Source organism: Thalassophryne amazonica, chromosome 1 (assembly GCF_902500255.1).
Source record: "Thalassophryne amazonica chromosome 1, fThaAma1.1, whole genome shotgun sequence".
Classification (NCBI taxonomy): Eukaryota; Metazoa; Chordata; class Actinopteri; order Batrachoidiformes; family Batrachoididae; genus Thalassophryne; species Thalassophryne amazonica.
The window spans coordinates 6,419,896-6,443,688 of record NC_047103.1 but is presented as its reverse complement, the minus strand read 5'-3'; the positions used below and the strand labels follow the sequence as shown (position 1 = coordinate 6,443,688).

General features: G+C 40.8%; 1 protein-coding gene across 1 annotated transcript; it reads right to left on the bottom strand.

Moving 5' to 3' along the window:
• Positions 1-1,491: 1,491 nt before the first annotated feature.
• Positions 1,492-23,713, bottom strand: LOC117519554 (zinc finger protein 883-like). Its single transcript, XM_034180849.1, has 7 exons — positions 23,655-23,713; positions 22,271-22,401; positions 14,940-15,643; positions 12,031-12,131; positions 10,019-10,179; positions 9,392-9,490; positions 1,492-2,735 (listed from the first exon to the last, which is right to left on the bottom strand). The coding sequence occupies exons 2-7, from the start codon at positions 22,286-22,288 to the stop codon at positions 1,638-1,640; spliced, it is 2,181 nt and encodes a 726-aa protein (XP_034036740.1). The 5' UTR covers positions 22,289-22,401; positions 23,655-23,713; the 3' UTR covers positions 1,492-1,637.
• Between the last annotated feature and the right edge of the window lie 80 nt (positions 23,714-23,793).

Genomic DNA, 23,793 nt, shown 5'->3' with positions numbered 1-23,793 from the left:
CTAGTAGCCTATTATGATGATTTTTCACAAGCTTGATTTTTTGGGGCCCCTCAGGCAGCATGGAGCCCTACGCGCAGTGTGTGATTTGCGTATGTGGGACTACGGCACTGTATAAAAAGCACCAAAGTTTGTAGTTTTAACAAATTTGTCCAAAGGGTCACATTGAAATAATATTCAAGACAAATGGTGCAAGTTGAAAAAAAGGTTTTGTTTTATTCTGTGACAAAATAATTCACTTCAACAGTGTCTATATAAAAACAATACTGTGGCATAAATTACAAAAATTGAGAAATAGTTAATTCTTTAATACTCTTCTTGAAGTTGTGTGGAATAGAGCAGGTAGGTTGTTCAGTACCACCTAAAATTAATGAATCCAGCCTGAGTATACTATAACCATGGAGCTGTATATAAGAATATATTATATATATATTATATAAATATATATTCTTATATACAGCTCCATGACTATAACCCACATAAATGTATGGTGGCCATCGGGGTGACAGCAATAAACAGGTTGGGTTCAATTACACAAGATCAATAAGTATTACACAGGGACCAACACTTAACCATGGTCCAATCATATTGAAAATTATAACATTATTTGTCTGATCATAAAGATTCCAAAAAGATATAGTTTGGGCCATTTATGACTGAATGTTTTGAGGTAACAACAGAAACAAATATGACAGCTCAATTTAAATTTTTACAGGGCTCAAAAGTATAAGTTGCCCCAGTTTTGGTAACAAGAGTGTTCTGAGAACACAACAGCCACTGGAAAATGCTTTGATACAAGTTCTTTCTACATTCTAATAACATTTCAAGGTATGTGATAGCTGATTTCAGGATGCAGGTACCCACTCATTTAAACTGACCGTATTGATTTGTTAATTAAGGGCCATAATTGTGGTCAAATGTGCTCAACTCAAACGATATGATAATATTCATTTTACCAAATGATAACAAGGACTAGTACCAGGTTTCACAGAATTCCTCCAAGAAGTGTGGGTTGATTTCAGAACGCTTATACCCTTTTTGGGATGGACAGAGGGACGGACATTGCCATGACATAATCCTGCTTCGGGCCTTTGGCTATCATACAATTTTCTGGAGGCTTCGGTATTCTGGGACTGGACTGGAAGTGTTGTTTATTAACCTCAGGTGGTATCATAAAAAAAAAAAAAGTCTGTGGGCCCACGGACTAATGCCTGTGTCCTTGCATTAAAAACTATCCACTTTGCCTCAGTCCACCCAACTGTAAACTGGTACTGGGATTGGCTGGGGAAGTAGGTAGTCAGACTGGCATCCAATCCACATAGAGTCAGACACATTTATTCATTTCATGCCATGGACTCTGGGGGTAAGCACCGACCTGATAGGCCATAGTAGGGGTGGCCAAGTTCAGTCATCGAGAGCCACATTCCTGACACTTAGTTGTCTCCCTGCTCCAACACACCTGAATCCAATGAAAGGCTCATTAAAACTCTGCTATCGAGTCTTTCATTGGATTCAGGTGTGCTGGAGCAGGGAGACAACTAAGAGTGTCAGGAATGTGGCTCTCGAGGACCGAACTTGGCCACCCCTGGGCCATAGGGTCTGTACAGGACTTCTTATTCTTTGCTAAACCATCTCGACCATTATGGTCCGTTGCCTGTGTGGATCCGCTTGTGCCTCAAGTATGAAAACATGTGACTGAAACTCTTCTGACAATGTCCACACGCATAAACTTTATTTTCACCGTGGATAAGTTGGTGTGTTTTTAAGGTTGATGATCGGCTGAAAGCCCTTCCACACTGGTCACAGATGTATGGTTTGTCTCCGCGGTGGGCGAGCTGGTGTGTCCTTAGGCTGTGTGAATGAGTGAAAGATTTCCCACACTGGTCACAGGTGTATGGTTTCTCTCCACTGTGGATGCGTTGGTGTTGGTGTAGGTTAGATAACTGGCTGAAAGATTTCCCACATTGGTCACAGGTATACGGTTTCTCTCCACTGTGGGTACGTTGATGTAGTTTTAGACTTGTTGACTGACTGAAAGCCCTGCCACACCGGTCACAGGTGTGGCGTTTTTCACCACTGTGGATGAGTTGGTGTGTCCTCAAGCTGTGTGACTGACGATAAGCTCTGCCGCACTGTTCACAGACGTGTGGTTTCTCTCCACTATGGGTGAGTTGGTGTGTCCTGAGGCTATGTGACTGACTGAAAAATTTCCCACACTGGTCACAGGCGTACGGTTTATCACCACTGTGGATGAGTTGGTGTGTTTGCAGGTTTGATAACTGGCTGAAAGATTTCCCACACTGGTCACAGGTATACGGTTTATCTCCACTGTGGGTACGTTGGTGTTGTTTTAGATTAGATGACTGACTAAAAGCCCTCCCACACTGGTCACAAGCATATGGTTTTTCACCACTGTGGATAAGTTGGTGCTTTTGTAGGGTTGATAACTGGCTGAAAGATCTCCGACACTGGTCACAGCTGTGTGGTTTCTCTCCACTGTGGATGAGTTGATGTCTTTTCAGGCTCCGTGACCACCTGAATGTGATCCCACACTGATCACAGGTGAGTGGTTTTTCCTCATCGTGGATACGTTGGTGTTGTGTCAGATGAGCTAGCCGGCTGAAAAGTTTCCGACACTGGTAACACTTGTACTGTTTGTTAGTCTTTCCTGGTTTCGGGTGCAACTCATTACTCTGGGCACAGGGTTGAAGTCTGTCTTCATTTGTGGTGTTCTGTTCCTGCAGTGCCACAAAAAGACAAGATGATGTGATGTGCAAGTTATGGAAAATAGTCACATGGATTAAACTACATAGAAATGAGTAATCAGAGCCTCCTTCCTCACTTGATCTAAATCCAATTGAGAACTTGTGGGCTCTTCTTAAATGTCAGATTTACTGTGAAGGAAAACACACCTTTGACCGGCATTTCAGAGGCAGCTGTTGCTGAAGCACAAAAATTGATCATCAACAGATGAAGAAACTGAGAATCCATGGATGACAAGGCTTGTGGCAGTTATGGAAAAGAAGGATGGCTATATTAAATCACTGAATATTTTCAAAATGTCACATGTTTGGTAACTGAGTTAATTTTGTTACGCTTTAAGTATAACGTCAGTGAAACTGATAACGATGGCGGACACCCCCCCCCCCCCCCCCCCACTGATTCAAATATGACTGCAGTACGGACCACGATACTTTAAATTAAACATAGAAATACTTACAAACGTGATGAGAATTGTGACTGAAATGGCAAGGATTATATATAGCGAGGATTCGTCCCATCCCATCTATGGCTGATGCCATGACTCTGATCCATGCCTTTGTCTCTTCCAGACTCGATTACTGCAAAGTCCTATTTTATGGATTACCGCAGTCCAATATGAGAGGTCTTACAATTGGTTCAACATGCTGCTGTTAGAATCTTGACTAGAAGCAGAAAGTTTGATCACATCACCTTGATTCTGGCCCCTCTTCACTGGCCTCCTGTCCCTGCGAGTTCCTAAGGTTTTGTCACTACATTACAAAAATAATTCACGGACTCCTGCATCCATACCAAGCTGATCTAATTAAATTTTATTGGGCTGTGTTCTGCATTCTCAGGATGCAGGATTGCTATGTGTCCCTAAGGTTAAAAAGAAGTCAGCAGGCCACAGAGCCTTCTCTTTTCATGTGTCTGTTCTGTGTTACAATCTGCTGGTGAAGATAAAACAGTCTGATTCTCTGGATTCTTTCAAGTCTAGACTAGTACAGACTCACCTGTTTTCCCTTTCATATGACAAATATATATGTGCACTGCATTTCCTCTCAATTTAATCTGTGTTATTAACAATGGAACAGGTCTCAGACTCATATCTAAATGATGGGTTTGTTAGCGAAGCATAGGGTTATCTGCAGATGATCACATTAGTAGCCTATTTCTCTGTTGACCTACTGTTCATGAAACTAATCCCTTAGGCGTTGATGGTTGCGCCCAATTGATTCTGTTTTTTTCTTCCTCTGTTTGAGGCATTATGGCTGTGAGTGGGCCTACCTTGGACCGTACGGAGCCGCGTGCTGAATGACTGGATGGGATGCTACCTGCACCTTTCAGACTGAATTAACACAGACTAACTCTCATGGCATTTTTCAAAGTTAAACTTGATTCGCTCAAAGTGTATGTCTTTTCGCTTCATCTGTGAGGTGGAGAGCAGCCAGGGGATCAACACACATAAGTGCATGCCTGCCTCACTGTTTGATACTGTAGAGTTAATATGAATCCTCTTTTTAAGGCTTTATTTTACTCAGTGAGCTGCTTTGTAAAGTTCCAGCTTCTGCTGCTACATTGATTAGCCCTTACACCAGACATGCATATGCTCCACATCTTCTCCATTTTTTTGTGCAACTATTACAGCACCACACACAGCCCTGGAATATACACTCAACAAAAATATAAACGCAACACTTTTGGTTTTGCTCCCATTTTGTATGAGATGAACTCAAAGATCTAAAACTTTTTCCACATACACAATATCACCATTTCCCTCAAATATTGTTCACAAACCAGTCTAAATCTGTGATAGTGAGCACTTCTCCTTTGCTGAGATAATCCATCCCACCTCACAGGTGTGCCATATCAAGATGCTGATTAGACACCATGATTAGTGCACAGGTGTGCCTTAGACTGCCCACAATAAAAGGCCACTCTGAAAGGTGCAGTTTTATCACACAGCACAATGCCACAGATGTCGCAAGATTTAAGGGAGCGTGCAATTGGCATGCTGACAGCAGGAATGTCAACCAGAGCTGTTGCTCGTGTATTGAATGTTCATTTCTCTACCATAAGCCGTCTCCAAAGGTGTTTCAGAGAATTTGGCAGTACAGCCAACCAGCCTCACAACCGCAGACCACGTGTAACCACACCAGCCCAGGACCTCCACATCCAGCATGTTCACCTCCAAGATCATCTGAGACCAGCCACTCAGACAGCTGCTGAAACAATCAGTTTGCATAACCAAAGAATTTCTGCACAAACTGTCAGAAACCGTCTCAGGGAAGCTCATCTGCATGCTCGTCGTCCTCATCGGGGTCTCGACCTGACTCCAGTTCGTCGTCGTAACCGATTTGAGTGGGTAAATGCTCACATTCGCTGCCGTTTGGCACGTTGGAGAGGTGTTCTCTTCACAGATGATGCGAAGGAGATGTGTTGCACTGCATGAGGCAAATGGTCACACCAGATACTGACTGGTATCCCCCCCAAAAAAACAAAACTGCACCTTTCAGAGTGGCCTTTTATTGTGGGCAGTCTAAGGCACACCTGTGCACTAATCATGGTGTCTAATCAGCATCTTGATATGGCACACCTGTGAGGTGGGATGGATTATCTCAGCAAAGGAGAAGTGCTCACTATCACAGATTTAGACTGGTTTGTGAACAATATTTGAGGGAAATTGTGATATTGTGTATGTGGAAAAAGTTTTAGATCTTTGAGTTCATCTCATACAAAATGGGAGCAAAACCAAAAGTGTTGCATTTATATTTTTGTTGAGTGTATATTACAGCGTTTTCAGTGGATTCATGTACGCAGATATTTCTTGAAATGGTGCCGTGTTTATGGAACACTTTTTTAAAAACAACAGAGAAAAAGATTGTATCCGTTCCATGTGAACCAGGCCTTAGTTTGGAGTTTTAGAGAAGATGTAAAGCTGAAGTTTCAGCAAATGGCTTCCATTGCTATTTGAAAAAGGCAAAATGCTAGAGCTTTCCCCGCCTGACTTCTAAGGCCATCATAGTGTAAATTTCTGCTGAGAGCCCTGTACAAAAATTGATCATTCAATGTAAAATGTTAGCTTGTACAATCTCACTTCACTTTATTTATATTAGAGCCCGACCGATATATCAGCCGATATAAGCTCTGTTCAAAGTACTCACTATCGGCCGAAATTTTGCTGATAGAACGCCGATAATTTTTCATAAACAGAACAGTTACTGAAATGTTTGTCAGCAATGTAAAATGTCCTTGCACCGTTTGTCCAGTAGATGGAGCTCTGACTCCATTCAACTGAGAGCTGCTTACACCCCTGCTTAAATGTGTTCATCACCGGCCCCCGTAGTTCGCCGTCACACTGCACTGATCGGCTGACAAAAGCATACAAGTAAGTTTATAAGAATGTTTGTAATAACTTTGCGATTACATTCACCCCACAATTCTCCTGTTTCAGTTCAACTCAGTTTATGTAGTAATGCATCAAATGTGCTTCATTGCATCGGTACGATTTTTATTAAGCCCACGTTGTGTAGACCTTATTTCTAGCATGAAAAACTTTCGTTTACTGCTAAGAGGTTGAAACATTCAGATTCACTGGTCATTTGGAAGGGTTCTGGGGATTACTGCCGTTCGCCATTAACCCTCTGGGGCCAACACCGTCATATACGATGGCTGGGACCAAGCTTTACTAAACTGTAAATAACTTTTTAATGATATGAGATAGAAACTTACTTTTTTTTTTTTTGCTGAAAAGTTAACTCCGTGGAATTTCGATCCAATGTCAGCCATCTTGGTACTCCTCATAGAATATGTGATGACGTGCGCAATTTGAGTGTCCAATCGTAATTGGTTTTCCGTCACATGGTTTTCCAAAATCCAATCGTAAGGCAGATTTACCTCACGTGATATGGCAAAGATCGTTTTCAGGAGTCATATCTTACTAGTTGGCCCGTTTGAATAGCCCCCTAACTGCTCCAATTGGATTTTTGCATTTTTTGAACTTGAAAATTCTTCTCTGTTATAAAGTTAATCAATATGAGGACAAAGCTTCAGCTTTTATCTCATACCTTTTTTGTTAAGGGTCCAAAAAAGAAAATTTTATTCATTTAAAAATAATAATATCGGCTGATTTATCGGCTATCAGCAAGTCAGCCGATTTATCGATTAACATTTTTTTCATCCAAATATCGTTATCTGCATCGGCCTCAAAAAATCCATATCGGTCAGGCTCTAATTTATATAGCACCAAATCACAACAAAGCTGCCCTAAGGCAATTCACTTTGGTAAGGTCCAACCTTTCCAACCACCTGAACCAGCATATAGGCGACAGTAGAAAGGATTTTTTCTTCTGCCATTTTTTTAGGAATCTCAAGCAGACCAGACAGAGGGGTGTCCCACTTGTCTTGGCCATTCTAGCAATAACAAAGTGCATGAAAAGTGAACAGAGTGCAAACAACATTGTCAGTTTACCCACTATAAAGAAACCGTATGAGGTCTGAGTAAAAAAAAAAAAGTCTGAAAGTCTGTTTCTGTTGGACACGATTCAGTGTGATTCCAATGGTGCAGATAACACTCCGTCCAGTTGTTCAGCATGTGGTACCAGACTTCCAGGCCCCACTCTCAGCAGTTTATCTCAGACATGAAGCACACATAATCAGTCGAACGGAATTAACAGCACCTAAGTCATGAGGTTCACTCACAACAAATCAGAATTCCTTTGTCATTATTCAGTGGAGCACAATAAAATTTGAATGCAACTCTCCAGATAAGTTACAAAAAGATAAAAGTATATACAAAAGTAACACAGAAAAATCTAAAAGTAATATACAAATACTGTATATTGAGCAAAGTATTGAGCAACGGCTGTGAATACTTAAGTTTTTTATTTTTAATAAATTAAAAAAAAAATCTTTTCTGTCATTATGTGGTGTTGTAAGTAAAAATTTAGGAGGGGGAAAAATTCTTCTACTCCATTTTGGAATAAGGCTGTAACATAACATGCAGGAAAAGTACATCTGGAAAATATTAACAGCCCTTCATTTTTTTCCACATTTTTTTTTTGTGTGTTACAGCCCAGGGTTCTCCCCAAACGCAAAACTTGAGCTCAGGTGCCTCCTGTTTCCACTGATCATCCTTGAGATGTTTCTACAGCTTAATTGGAGTCCACCCGGGGTAAATTCAGTTGATTGGACATGATGTGGAAAGACACACACCAATAAAGTCCCACAGTTGACAGTCAGAGCACAAACAAGCATGAAGTCAAAGGAATTGTCTGTAGACCCCCGAGACAGGATTGTCTTGAGGCACAAATCTGGGGAAGGGTACAGAAACATTTCTGCTGCTTTGAAGGTCCCAATGAGCACAGTGGCCTCCATCATCTGTAAATGGAAGAAGTTCAGATCCACCAGGACTCTTCCGAGAGCTGGCTGCCCATCTAAACTGAGCGATCGGGGGAGAAGGGCCTTAGTCAGGGAGGTGACCAAGAACCTGATGGTCACTCTCTCAGAGCTCCAGCATTCCTCTGTGGAGAGTGGAGAACTTTCCAGAAGGATAACCATCTCTGCAGCAATCCACCAATCAGGTCTGTATGGTAGAGTGGTCAGACAGAATCAACTCCTTAGTAAAAGGCACATGGCATCCCACCTGGAGTTTGACAAAAGGCACCTGAAGGACTCTCAGACCAGGAGAAACAAAATTCTCTGGTCTGATGAAACAAAGATTGAACTCTTTGGTGTCATGTTTGGAAGAAACCAAGCACTATCCCTACAGTGAAGCATGGTGATGGCAGCATCATGCTGTGGGGATGTTTTTCAGCAGCAGAAAGTGGGAGACTAGTCAGGATTCAGGGAAGGATGAATGCAGCAGAAACATCCTGGATGAAAACCTGCTCCAGAGCGCTCTTGCCCTCAGACTGGGACCACGGTTCATCTTTCAGCAGGCCAATGAACCTAAACACACAGTCAAGATATCAAAGAAGTGGCTTAAGGACAACTCTGTGAATGTCCTTGAGTGGCCCAGCCAGAGCCCAGACCTGAATCCGATTGAACGTCTCTAGAGAGATCTGAAAATGGCTGTACACTGACACTCCCCCATCCAACCCGATGGAGCTTGAGAGATGCTGCAAAGAGGAATGGACAAAACTGCCCAAAGATAGGTGCACCAAGCTTGTGGCATCATATTAAAGAAGACTTGAGACTGTAGTTGCTGCCAAAGGTGCATCAACAAAGTATTGAGCAAAGACTGTGAATATTTTTTTTTATATAAATTTGAGAGGGAAAAAAAAAAAAACTTTTCATGTCATTATGGGGTGTCGTAAGTAAAAATTTAGAGGGGGGGAAAATGATCATACTCCATTTTGGAATAAGGCTGCAACATAACAAAATGCGGGAAAAGTGAAGCGCTGTGAATACTTTCTGGAAAGGCACACACACAAAGCAGAGAGGACTCAATTCCTGTTTTTTTTTTTTGTTGTTTTTTTTTTATTTCCTGTGTGGTGGTGGAGGAAGAGCCTCCAGGCCCCCATAGGTGGACATGCCTAGGGCAAGCAGACAGATCAGTAGCAGTCTCTCAGTATCTGGTGTGGAAAAACCTGCATTTATGTTCATGAAAATAAGTGAAATGGGAAAATGTTACTTTTTCAATCTTACATACATTTAATCCCCTGAGAAAGCCTGAGCTGTGACCACATGTTGGACTCCACCAGGGCTGCCCCTTGTCACTAATCCTGTTTGTGATGTTCATGGACAGGATCTGAAGGCACAGTCATGGATTTGACAGTGAAAAAGAACTCGGATGGTGCATCAAAGTTACAATTATCTCAATAACACATTTATGTTGTGAGGAAAACCTTTTATCAGCTCTTGCGTCCTGTGGGGTTAGTTGGAGATCTAGATCTGATATCCCACTGGATAATTATTTGGAAAAGAAACTCTGGGCAGAAGCAACATTTCCCCAGAAATCAACAGCACATCAGTTTTATAAGGGTTATTTTGCAAACAAGACCTGTAATATAGATACGAGTAAACAGCAAAAACAATGAGCTACTTATCATTAGCTCAACACCTTCTATTCGTGGTTTGTGGCATTAAACCCTTATTGTCCACAAACAACTCTGAGTTACGATTAAAGTCATTTCTGTAGAAATACTGTTCTAGCACAAGCTAAGCTAAATGGGCTAAGTGATCGAAAGAACAACTCCGACAATACTCTATAAACAGCACCAACAGCATACAAAAAAGGACTTCCATTAATACTTAAGACACCAAAAACCATTTTTACCTCTAAAACCATCTTTGAACCAACGACGGACATTTTCATGAAACGCAGCACGTCCGATTGTTCCGTCCGTATCAAAGGTCCGACTGGTCGAACTACTACTACTACTACTACTACTACTACTACTACTACTACTACTACTACTACTTCTTCTTCTTCTCTTACTTAGCAGACTAGACGCATCCAAGGCATAGTGCTGCCATCTGTTGTTCACTTAACAAACAAACAAACAAACACACACACGGATCAGATTCTGCTGAAGAGTCCAATGGTCCGCAGATATGCCAGCACTTTTTCCATTTTGTTCCAACTGCTCACGTTAAGGAGTTCTTTCAGAGTAAAGCTGGCTTGACCAGCACTTCCCAGGTCTCTGTACAGTTGTTTCCTCTGGAGGACATACTGTGAGGAAAATAAGTGTTTGAACACCCTGCGGTTTTGCAAGTTCTCCCACTTAGAAATCATGGAGGGGTCTGAAATTTTCATCTTAGGTGCATGTCCACTGTGAGAGACATAATCTAAAAAAAACAAAAAAAAAACAAAACAAACAACAACAACAACAAAAAAACAGAAATCACAGTGTATGATTTTTTTTAAATAATTTATTTGTATGTTACTGCTGCAAATAAGTATTTGAACACCTACCAACCAGCAAGAATTCTGGCTCACACAGACCTGTTAATTTTTCTTTAAGAAGCCCTCTTATTCTGCACTCTTTACCTGTATTAATTGCACCTGTTTGAACTTATTACCTGTATAAAAGACACCTGTTCACACACTCAATCAATCACACTCCAACCTGTCCACCACAGCCAAGACCAAAGAGCTGTCTAAGGACACTAGAGACAAAACTGGCTGGGATGGACTACAGGACAACAGGCAAGCAGCTTGGTAGAAGACAACTGTTCTGATTATTTATTAGAAAGTGGAAGAAACACAAGATGACTGTCAGTCTCCCTCAGTCTGGGATTAAAAGGGAAGATCTCACTTTGTGGGGTAAGGATGATTCGGGTCAATGACCTGAAGAGAGCTGGGACCACAGTCACAAAGATTACATTAGTAACACATGATGCTGTCATGGTTTAAAATCCTGCAGGGCAGCAAGGTCCCCCTGCTCAAGCCAGCACATGTCCAGGCCTGTTTGAAGTTCACCAGTGACCATCTGGATGATCCAGACGAGGCATGGGAGAAGGTCATGTCGTCAGACGAGACCAGAACAGAGCTTTTTGGAATCAACTCCACATGTTTAGAGGATGAGAACAACCCCAAGAAAACCATCCCAACCATGAAGCATGGGGGTGGAAACATCATACTCTGGGGTGCTCTTCTGCAAAGGAGACAGGACGACTGCACCGTATTGAAGGGAGGATGGATGGGGTCATGTATTGTGAGATTTTGGCAAACAACCTCCTTCCCTCAGTAAGAGCATTGAAGATGGGTCATGGCTGGGTCTTCAGCATGACAATGACCCCAAACACACAGCCAGGGCAACTAAGGAGGGGCTCCGTAAGAAGCATTTCAAGGTCCTGGAGTGGCCTGGCCAGTCTCCAGACCTGAACTCAATAGAAAATCTTTGGAGGGAGCTGAAACTCCAAACCTTAAAGATCCAGAGAAGATCTGTGTGGAGGAGTGGACCAAAATCCCTGCTGCAGTGTGTGAAAATGTGGTGGAAAAACTACAGGAAATGTTTGATCTCTGTAACTGCAAACAAAGGCTACTGTACCAAATATTAACATTGATTTTCACAGGTGTTCAAATACTTATTTGCAGCAGTAACATACAAATAAATTATATATATATATAAAAAATCATACATTGTGATTTCCGGATTTTTTTTTTTTTTTTTTAGATTATGTCTCTCACAGTGGACATGCACCTAAGATGAAAATTTCAGACCCCTCCATGATTTCTAAGTGGTAGAACTTGCAAAATCGCAGGGTGTTCAAATACTTATTTTCCTCACTGTAGTTGCCACATGGGAGCAGGACGTTTCACTGTCTCTAACTGCCCACACTCACACTTTCCATCTGGCTGTTTGCCTGTCAGAACCAGCCCACTCCTCAGCCCACAATACCCTAATCTCAACCTAGTGATGACCACAGATTCCTGCCTGCTACAGCTAAAATATTCCAGTGGTTTCATCACACCCACTGGTCATTTTTCCAGTGATCTGTATATATTATATATTATTAATATATAGAGATCAGTGCGTTTTTCTTATGTACTTTCTGTAAAAACAGCAAAGCATGTGTCCTTTTAGAAAACTTGGATTTGTGATTTTTTTTTCCCTGAAAAAGATTAAGTTAATCACAGTTCACTTTCCCATATTCATGTCTCAAATATAAAAAAACAAATAAAACATATTTATAAAACAACTCAAAGTCCGTCAATAACTTCTCTTTGATGATACAATTCCAAAATAAATGCAACAATATTTCTGGATCAAAATGAACATAACCTATCTTTATGTTGAACATATTTAGAAAGACACGGTTTCACCAGCTAACAGCCGTGTGTCATTCTTAAAGAGAGTCTTACTTTACTTGGAAATACTTGTGGGGCAAAGTCAAGTCCCACCTATATTTTGGTGAAACTGGGACTAGTAACTTTTACATTGTCGATGAAGCAAACACTTCCACACATCATTTCATTGGGATGTAACAAAGGAACATTTAAAGTAAATATTTCTGAGTTAAAAGAAAATTTAAATGTGCAAGGAACTCTTCAGAATGTCAGAATTCAGCTGTCCTACAAATAAAACATTTCTATCAAACCATTTGCTTAAAAATGTATATATACAAAGCTACAGTGTGAGTAACAATTATGCTTGTAAATGAATTTCCGTGCCACTAAGGCCTCCTTATGAAAGGCTGATGACTTCAGGGGGAGTTTGTCTATTCTATAATTAACAGAACCAACACCCTAAACCTGGTTGAGTATTCTAGAAATAGTGTTCTACAAGAAGCACTTCAATTTATTTGTGAAAATATAATTCACAGAAATCAAGAAAATCTAAATCACCATTCTCAATAAAATTGGCAACCACAGGTTTTAAAATAGTCAACTATTTTTCCATTAAAAAATAAGTAACATTTCATCAATAACATGTACTTTTGTCCTCCAGAAATACGGCATTAAAAAAGCATAAAAAATTCTTAAAACCTGGTATTCATAATGAAATGAAAATTGTGATGAATTTCAACTTTAATGATAATCATTATGAAAATTGGGTTCGATTTACGTGATTTATTTTGGTATATAAGTCACACCAGAGTATAAGTCGCAGAACCTCAAAAGCTATTTTAGAAAACATTACTTAAAGTGTGAGCAGTTATGTTTTACAATCATTTTAATATGGCATAAGCATTTGCAATTGTGTTTGTGTGGTATTCTACTGACTAGTACACTTACAAAGAAATTATGAAATAATAATAATAATAAAAAAAACTCGCATTTTTGTTGGAACTGATTTTGTGTTGACATCCCAATAAAAGGGAGTGGGGAGGGACATCAAATACTTTTTTTTTTTATAACTCTGGGATGCCTAAACCTTTTTCACAGTACTGTGTGTTGGGTTTAGAATACTGTATCTTTGATAAGAGGAAGAGACAACCAGGCAATAAAACAAGTGAGAGATAGAATTCAATTTAAGCTCGCGAGGAGTGCAGTCAGGCTGTACACCAAAGCTACACTAAAGTCTGGCCTGCGCTCCCGCTCTTTTTATTTAGGACTTCCCTACATACATGGGCGGTACAGCTCCTGAGGGGAAGAGTGATAGCGCGTGAGCTGTTGCCGCAGAACTGCTGATTGCACAATACATTCAGGATGTTCAGAACCTTTTAATCTTGGGCTCGATTAAGATGTGTTTAAGACATCTAACGATTAATCACACTTCTTCTGACACAAGGACTGATGTATCACAATCACACTGTGGTTGGAACATTCAATTCTCTATTCTTTATCTCACTGCTCAGCTTCGGCTGCGTCCTGCATGAGTCATCTTCACATGTCCTGAAAAAGAGCTTAGCGTGCACAAAGAAATACCACAACTTGCAGAAACACGTCATGTCACATATCTTAAGTAACCTTCACCCATCACATCAGTACAATACACTTTATCAGAGCAGAGAGAACACAAAACATGCATGATAAAATAAAACAGTGTATCCACAGAATCACTCCAACACTGTGTATGTACAGTACTACTTGAAAGTTTGTGAACCCCTTTAGCATTTACATGTTTTAAATTTTTTAGGACATCAAAAAACAAAACTTCAGGCTTAAGTTGATTGATTGATTGATTTTTATGTTAAAATTCCTAAATTCAATTTATTGAGTTTATATTGCGCCAAATCACAACAAAGCTGCCTCACAAAAGCAAGGTCTGACCATACCAACCCCTAGAGCAAGCATATACAGTTAAATAAAAATAAAAAATCTAAAAGCCAAACTGATTGTGTGAATAAGAAAGTGCACCCTTTATTATAACACATACAAACCATCACTTTTGCATCTAGTCTTCTTCAGACAAGTCAGGGAATGAACACATGCACATCTCAAAGGCACTGATTATGTCTTGGACTTTATTTACATCAGTTATGAAGAAATACAAACAGTACTGTGCTCTATGGAAAATCTGTGGAACACAGGTCTCAAAAACTGAGTGAATGTGCAAAAAGAATAACAGTGAGGAAAGCCACCAAGACACCCAGGTGACCCTAAAGAAGTTATAGGCTTCTGTGGCTATGACTGGAGAAATTGTGCATTGTGTAAGTTCTGCATCGCCACTCATAGCTTCATGGTGGAGTGGAGCAGAGAAGAACTTTCTTTAAACAGAACAGATCAAATCTAGGCTATGTGCCTTCTGGCAGATTCAAAATACAATTAATTTTCATTTAATGAAAGATTGAACAAACAAATGTCCTGCTAAGACAGTTTGACCATGCAGTCAGCAGAACACGTCTTCTTCAGTTTGGAAGTCCTCTGTCTTTTCCAATGAGATAAATTGGTGAAGCTTTTATTACACTCTCCGCACCAGTACACTTTCTTCCCGCTGTGGGTGCGCTCGTGCCGTGACAGCTTGGATGAAGAAATAAAGCTTTTTGGGCAGTGTGGGCACTGGTACGGTTTGTCACCACTGTGGATACGTTTGTGCCGTACGTATGAACTCTGCCACCGGAAACTCTTCTGGCACTGGTCGCAGCTGTAAGGCGTAGCCCCGCTGTGGGTCCGCTGGTGTGATCTGAGGTGAGACGGATGGTTGAAACACGTCCCACACTGGTCACACGTGTACGGTTTTTCTCCACTGTGGATGAGGTAGTGCCGTATTAAGTCACACCGCTTGGTGAACGCTCTACCACACTTCTCACATTTGTGCGGTTTATCCCCACTGTGGATGAGCTGGTGCGCTTTTAGATGAGCCGACTGGCCAAAACCTTTCCCACACTGGTCACAGAGGTGCAGATTCTTTCCCATGTGAACACGTTTGTGTAACTTCAGGCCTGACGGGTGGCAGTAAGCTTTCCCACACTGGTCACAGCTGTATGGTTTCACTGTCTTTGCCGGTGATGCTAAAACCTGCTGGCTCTTCTGTTGGCATTGTGATCTGCACCTTTTTGTATCACTTAGTAGCTGCAGGAAAAAAAAAAGAAACAAAAATACATTGTAAAATACAAAAGATGTGGAATGAACTAAACTGAATTCTGGCAAAAATGTATATGTAAAAATGAGTGTGTTTGAGTTGTGTTTCTGAGATGATCACAAGATGTACAGAGGAAATTATAAAACTATGATGAATGAGAGGAATTCCTATTTTTTTTTTTTTTTTTTAAGGATAAGTCTCTGACAGTGAGCCAAATTCCAGGTAGTAAGAATGCTGAACACAATATTTTACAGGCCTTTAATCAAGTCTGTCTATATCTACTACTATAAGCAACATGTTCATTTGTCATGTCCAACAGCAGTCTGTACTCAAGGTTCTTGAAATGGAGCAATATCTCCACCTGGTGGACATATACCATTAGTGCAGGTACAACAGAATTTTGCCAAGAGCTAGAGTGTCTGTCTACAGACAGACAGACAGACACACAAAAAAAAATCTCCCTCTCACCCCCCAAGAAAAGTGGTATGTGTGTGTTCCTTAAGTTCGGGTCCTCTGTCAGAGGTCTGGGAGTTTGATGGTTCTCCACAGTATCTTAGCTGTTCCTAGGACTGCACTCTTCTGGACAGAGACCTCTGATGTTGTGCCTGGAATATGCTGGACCACCATTACCACTTTGGTCTTTACCTTCCACATTTGCTCCAGTTGTTTCTTCAGTTCTTGGTACTTCTTGATTTTCTCATACCCCTTCTTTCTGATGTTGCTGTCAGCTGAGATTGTAACATCGATCACAACTGCCGTCTTCTGTCTCTTGTCAACCACCAGTATGTATGGTTGGGTGACCAGCAGCTGCTTATCTGCCTGAAATTTGAAGTCTCCCAGGACCTTAGCCCTGTTGTCCTCCAACCACCTTCAGTAGTGTCACCCACTGGGACTTGGGGACTTCTGATCCGTATGCAGCACAGATGTTCCTGTACACTACTCCTAACACTTGGTCGTGCCTCTCAGTGTAGCTGTCCCAGCTTGCACCTTGCTACTATTTGCTGGACTGTCTCTGGGTCACATCTGCACAGCCTACAACTTGGGTCCTGTCGGCTGTGGTAGACTCCTGCCTCTATGGATCTGGTGCTTAGAGCTTGTTCTAGAGCTGCCATGATCAAAGCCTCTGTACTGTCCTTAAGGCTTTCATTTTCTAGCCACTGGTAGGTCTTCTTGATATTGGCCACTTCCTCTGTCTGTCAATGGTACATCTCAGGGAGGGGTTTGGTCTTCTATGATATCTCTTCCTCCTGTTCCTTATCACAGTCTGTCTTCTGCAGCTGATCTCAGCATGGGGCATCTTTCTGATGTATTCATGGATTCTCCTTGTTTCATCCTGGATTCTGGCTCTGATACCAGTGGTTGGCACAGATAACCAAAAAATTAACTTTGATAACAGATAATCAGACAACTGAAAAGTTATCTTTGATAAAGATAAAATGATAAACCACCCAAAAATGTATCGGAAGTTACAGATAACCGATAAATTCCAGTATTGTCTCCGGTACCCTTACAGTAGTGTTCAGAATAATAGTAGTGCTATGTGATTAAAAAGATTAATCCAGGTTTTGAGTATATTTCTTATTGTTACATAGTAAACAAGGTACCAGTAGATTCAGTAGATTCTCACAAATCCAACAAGACCAAGCATTCACGATATGCACACTCTTAAGGCTATGAAATTAGGCTATTAGTAAAAAAAAAAGTAGAAAAGGGGGTGTCGGGTCTAGAATACTGTACCTTTGATAAGAGGAAGAGACAACCAGGCAATAAAACAAGTGAGAGATAGAATTCAATTTAAGCTCGCGAGGAGTGCAGTCAGGCTGTACACCAAAGCTACACTAAAGTCTGGCCTGCGCTCCCGCTTTTTATTTAGGACTTCCCTACATACATGGGTGGTACAGCTCCTGAGGGGAAGAGTGATAGCGCGTGAGCTGTTGCCGCAGAACTGCTGATTGCACAATACATTCAGGATGTTCAGAACCTTTTTAATCTTGGGCTCGGTTAAGATGTGTTTAAGACATCTAACGATTAATCACACTTCTTCTGACAAAAGGACTGATGTATCACAATAACACTGCGGTTGGAACATTCAATTCTCTATTCTTTATCTTACTGCTCAGCTTCGGCTGTGTCCTGCATGAGTCATCTTCACATGTCCTTAAAAAGAGCTTAGCGTGCACACAGAGATACCACAACTTGCAGAAACACGTCATGTCACATATCTTAAGTAACCTTCACCCATCACATCAGTACAATACACTTTATCAGAGCAGAGAGAACTACATTCTACCAGAGCAGAAAACACAAAACATGCATGATAAAATAAAACAGTGTATCTACAGAATAACTCCAACAGGGGGTGTTCACAATAATAGTAGCATCTGCTGTTGATGCTACAATCTCAAAAATATTATGTTCAAACTGCTTTGTTAGCAATCCTGTGAATCACTAAACTAGTATTTAGTTGTATAACTACAGTTTTTCATGATTTCTTCCCATCCGCGAGGCATTAATTTAGTTGGTTTGGAACCAAGATTTTGCTGGTTTACTAGTGTGCTTGGGGTCACTGTCTTGTTGAAACACCCATTTCAAGGGCATGTCCTCTTCAGCATAAGGCAACATGACCTCAAGTATTCTGACATATCCAAACTGATCCATGATACCTGGTATGCGATATATAGGCCCAACACCATAGTAGGAGAAACATGCCCATATCATGATGCTTGCACCACCATGCTTCACTGTCTTCACTGTGAACTGTGGCTTGAATTCAGAGTTTGGGGGTCGTCTCACAAACTGTCTGCAGCCCTTGGACCCAAAAAGAACAATTTTACTCTCATCAGTCCACAAAATATTCCTCCATTTCTCTTTAGGCCAGATGATGTGTTCTTTGGCAAATTGTAACCTCTTCTACACGTCTTTTATTTAACAGAGGGACTTTGTGGGGGATTCTTGCACATAAATTAGCTTCACACAGGTGTCTTCTAACTGTCACAGCACTTACAGGTAACTCCAGACTGTCTTTGATCATCCTGGAGCTGATCAATGGGTGAGCCTTTGCCATTCTGGTTATTCTTCTATCAATTTTGATGGTTGTTTTCCGTTTTCAAACTACGCTGTTCTTCTGAACAATGTCTTGAACGTCCCATTTTCCTCAGGCTTTCAAGAGAAAAGCATGTTTAACACGTGCTGGCTTCATCCTTAAATAGGGGACACCTGATTCACACCTGTTTGTTCCACAAAATTGACAAACTCACTGACCGAATGCCACACTACTATTATTGTGAACACCCCCTTTTCTACTTTTTTTTTTTAACTAATAGCCCAATTTCATAGCCTTAAGAGTGTGCATATCATGAATGTTTGGTCTTGTCGGATTTGTGAGAATCTACTGAATCTACTGGTACCTTGTTTCCCATGTAACAATAAGAAATACTCAAAACCTGGATTAATCTTTTTAGTCACATAGCACTACTATTATTCTGAACACTACTGTACAACTCCTAACAAGCTGATTTTGAGTTTTAACACCACGATCGCTTTTGGAAGCATCAAAAGCGACAGACCCAAACAATGACTCAGCACTTCTGTCTTTGAGCGTCCTGCCCCCTCCTGGAAGCTTCTGTTTACTACATGGTTTCCAGCACAGAAGCAACTGAGAAGAGCCACAAAGCTCTACTCTCTACCCAATCACAGCACTGCTGTCAGGCCGAGGTCTTGGAAAATAAAGCAATGCTGAGTTATGGTTTGGTGTATAAATAATGAATACTGATAGACTAACTCCATTAATGTCAATTCTGTCATTTGTGCAAAGTTAAGATATAACACATATCTTTAAATGTTGAATAAGGCACTAATTCTGAAGTTTTGTAACAAACACAGACAGATCGCAAAGGATTCTGGGTAAAATGTGCCTCTGCTCACACTGATTGGATGATTCATTCTATGTAAACCAACACATTAATGTGAGGTGTGTCGTGTGCCATAATCCCTTGCGCGCCAGAGTCGCTGCAGTCAAACAACATAGAGAATCCACATGATGACAGTTGTAAATTAATATTATACTACAAAAATGTATTTTTTATGCTTTTCATCACGTTAATAAGAGACCGCTGCATGATACCCTGAAAACTTACTAAAACAATTATCACAAATAATCCATGTCTGCTACGTTTAATCTGTGTGGAATTTAATAAACGCAAACCGAATTTCAGACATCTTATATATTAGTCTGGAACAAAGAGGACAAACAGTGTTGTAAAGAACAATAATCAAGATGTTAAACAGCAAACTTCACTTTCCCCCAGAACGACATGATCAGGAAGTGAGCGTAGCTCACAGCAGCTCCCACTGAAAATAACTGTTGGGTATTTTCTCCTCCAAACATTTTTAAAACCTTTAACAAGACAAACAGAGTCAAGAAACACCAGTGAGACAGAAAGTCAAATTTTACGCGCGGAGTGCAGTCAGGCTGTACACCAAGGCTACACTAAAGTCTGGCCTGCTTTTCCGCTCTTTTATTAAGAGACGCCCTCATCACATAAACAAAAACTTGTCCTAAGGGTGGGGGTGATGACGCAAGACAAGTTTCTTCCCGTAACATAAACGCATACGTCAATAAGTGCAGCTGTAAGGAAGAACACTTTCTTTTACACAGGTCAGCACATCTCGTTCGTCTGTTGCAGTTATCAGCTGTTCTGCATCTGCCTGAAGTGTCCTGTCCTTCACACTCCTTCACACTAAGCACCACATCACAACAGTCAAAACGTTCTCTTACTCCCAGTCGTTAGAGGCTGCGAAAACAATATATTATAATAATAAATACATCCAGCCCTTCATTCCCAGCTCAGATTGACCCCAGAGTGCTAAAACAAGGTTGAATAACACATACATTCTCGGGGTTAGGTGCAAACAGCACAACACCGTTTTCATAAGAAAGAAGACGAAGGTACAAATGTTTAACAGTGATAACATATATATATATATATAAAATCCTTAACAATAACGGAGAGACAGCCTGTGATTCTCGCATGTTTACATAAAACAAATGCAATAACAATGTCTATAAACCCAGAGAATACATTCATGTGAGTTTTAGGCACTAGAGTTTAATGCTGCTGTCCTGATCAGAGTGTCTGAAATGCATTTCTCCTGTCGTGAACGTACTGAGATTACCATACTGAGATTACCCTATCCCATAATGCACCAGGACACAGCATGTCCACACTAAAACCTTAAAAATTAGCGCATTACTTTAAAACTACAACATATATCTGATATTTTCACTTTATAAAACTTTAGAAGTGATGTTAAATTTAAATAACTCGTCTAAAATAAGTTTGGTTAAAATTTGAACCATAAGTTAAAAATGTATGCCTCTGGATGACTTGGGCGATATTGGGTGCGTATCAGTATGGTGACTTCTCCTTTGCCTGCAGAGCATAGAGCGGTTTCTTCTAAAAGCAGCTCTCCTCTGTTTGCAGAGGGTAGACCCACACATCTGTTCACTTTTGTTAACCACGTTAACGGTCTAAAGGTTATCGGAAGATAATTAGTCCGATAATGGTTTTCAAAATTATCTGAAAAGATAATTCGATAATGAAAACTTTATCTTCGATAATTATCTGAACTGTGCCCACCATTGTCTGATACTCACTAATCCTTGCCTTCCCTCTTTCCATCATAGAGTCTCAGGGTGCTGGAGTCTGTAAGTATTGTGAAGAGTTTTGTGTCTTGACATCAGTGGCATCTATCTCCTCTGGTGGCCATACTTATTATTCTTATATCTGAGGACTGGTAGGGTGTATGTTTTGACTGGACAGATCTTATTCCTACCACTGAGCTGGCTTCTCAGTACTAGTCTTACCTTCTGGAGGCATTTGGTTGTGGGTGACCTTCTTACATTTTCATCATGGTTCTCATTGGCTTGAGGGACTCCCAGGTACTTGGAGCTGTCCTGTATGTCTGCTATATGTTTGGATGATGTACCAGCAACTCTGTCAAGCTGTTAAAATATGCACAACTGGTTGTACTAATTTAAAAAGTCTGTCCGATGTTTTCAGGAAGCAATTAAACGGACAGGTCTTAGCCTCTGCATTGTCAGGTTTTACTGTCTGCCTCATTTCATTGATTGCCATTACAAAGAATACATTCAAGTGCTGCTTTTTTCCTATTGTAAATTAACTCAATGCTGAAAAGACAAGAGAGAATTTGATCCAATTTATCTTTTGGATTTATGCTTTTTATGAAGTGTGATGTTTGCAGTGGCTTGTTTCTTATCAGTCTTTCTGCTGCACAAATTACTGATACTTTGGCAAATGTAATCCATGAGCCAGTCATCAATTTTGACCTAATCGGGTGACCTCTGTGTAATTCTTCATTGACCCCTACCTGGCTACAGCTACCACCCTGGGATGGCTATCATACATTTTTGTGTAGGCCATGATACACTGAGGCTGGATTCTAAGTGGTGTTTCGTCCCTTTAAGTGGTACCGAAAACCTTCTTGGCCCATGGACTAATGATACTTATTAATTATTTGACTGATTGTCCTGTATAAATTTCTCTTCTAGCCAAAGCATCTGTTAAAGCAGAAGAACACATTAAAAATATTCTCACCTGTTTTGAATACCTCATCTTGCCTCCTTTGTGGCTGATATAAAATTCAAGACAGCTGTTCTGGAGTAACACAAAATGACCACAGGTTTTGGTACGCCTCTACTGGGCACGGCCCTTCTCACCAGGCAGCTCTGCAATCAGCGAGGGAAATGTATTCACGCAGCACACTTTAGTCCAAGTAGCCTTCCTGTATTTTACACTCAAACACATGCAGCAGCAGCAACTGCCAAGTAAAAACAAACAAACAATCCAACACCAATATGTGCATGTTGTCCACATTGTTTTGAAAGTGAACCTGAACCACACTGTAATCTTGCCACTGCCCATGACTTTCAGAAGTGTACAAAGATGCACAAAGCTGTGGTGTGACAGCAGAAGTACTGTTCATTCATTCATTCATTTTAGGTAGTCCCTTATTCCAGTTATGGCTCATGGGGGAATGGGGGGGGCTGCACCCTATCCTAGCAGACACTGACAAGAGGTGGTGCACACCCTGGACAGGACACCAGTCTATTGCAGGGCCTCAGTCACACCTTCGGGAAATTTAAAGTCATCAAGTCACCTAACCTGTATGTCTGTGGAAGCAGGAAAGAACTCAGGCGAACATTTGGAGAACATGCAAACTCTGCACATAAAGAACCAGGTGGGACACGATCCCACGACCTTCATGCTGTGAGGCAACAATGCTAATTACCAATCCACCGTGCTTGTGACTTGCACAGCTGTCTGGCTTCAACACCATGATGTCCATCTTTATCTCTCACTAATTACACCGGTTTGTTACAGGATGATGAAGTGTGTTTCTATGGTGTTTCCATCGAGCAGATGTGCAAAGTGCTTTACAATGATACCTCACATTTACTTCCTCACCGTATAAGATACCGTATAATCGCAGCAGTTTGTTAGTGGATTTTGTATGAAGTAGCGGAATATGGCACCGTATTAACAGCTACTTTATTTCAGAAATATTAAACCCCAACCCTTTAACCCAGTCGAACCCAAAACCACTGCAGACAACATGATTTGTCAGGTTGCTCTGCATCTGAGATCAACTGAGGTCAGTTTGTGACAAAATATCTGCATAAACACAGACATACGCATGTGAAAGAAGAGAAAATTTACTGTTTGTTGTAAGAAGCACTGCAGTTTTAGCAACATTTACGAGTTGTTGAGCTGTGCGATTGTTGTGGTAACTAGCAAGATCGTTAGAACGCAGTTCCCCCGCAAGTGTTTGATGAAAGAGCAGCAAAGTTTAAGCCATTCTTTCATCTGACCTGGTCACTTTTCAGAGACATCATATTAAGTATTTGTGTGTAATATTATAATAGCATTTTGTCCTCCCAAACAAAAAAGAAATGAATGTAATAATTTATAGAAGACATACCAAGTACGATACTCAGCCGTAGGCAACATGCTGCTGCTGCTGCTGCTTTTTTTAACTTCACCATATTAAATTAAGGCTCACTACCTCCACCAAGTGGACGGGAGTGTTAAAAAAAACGTTTTTTAGTAAGCCAACTTTA

Excerpts from the sequence above, each read along its gene's own strand:
- LOC117519554 (XM_034180849.1), bottom strand. Across the intron at positions 10,180-12,030 it reads CAAACAGCCAGATGGAAAGT|TAAGAGAAGAAGAAGAAGTA; the intron begins GTGAGTGTGGGC and ends TAGTCTGCTAAG. Across the intron at positions 9,491-10,018 it reads GTTCAAAGATGGTTTTAGAG|ATCCTGTCCATGAACATCAC; the intron begins GTAAAAATGGTT and ends CTGTGCCTTCAG.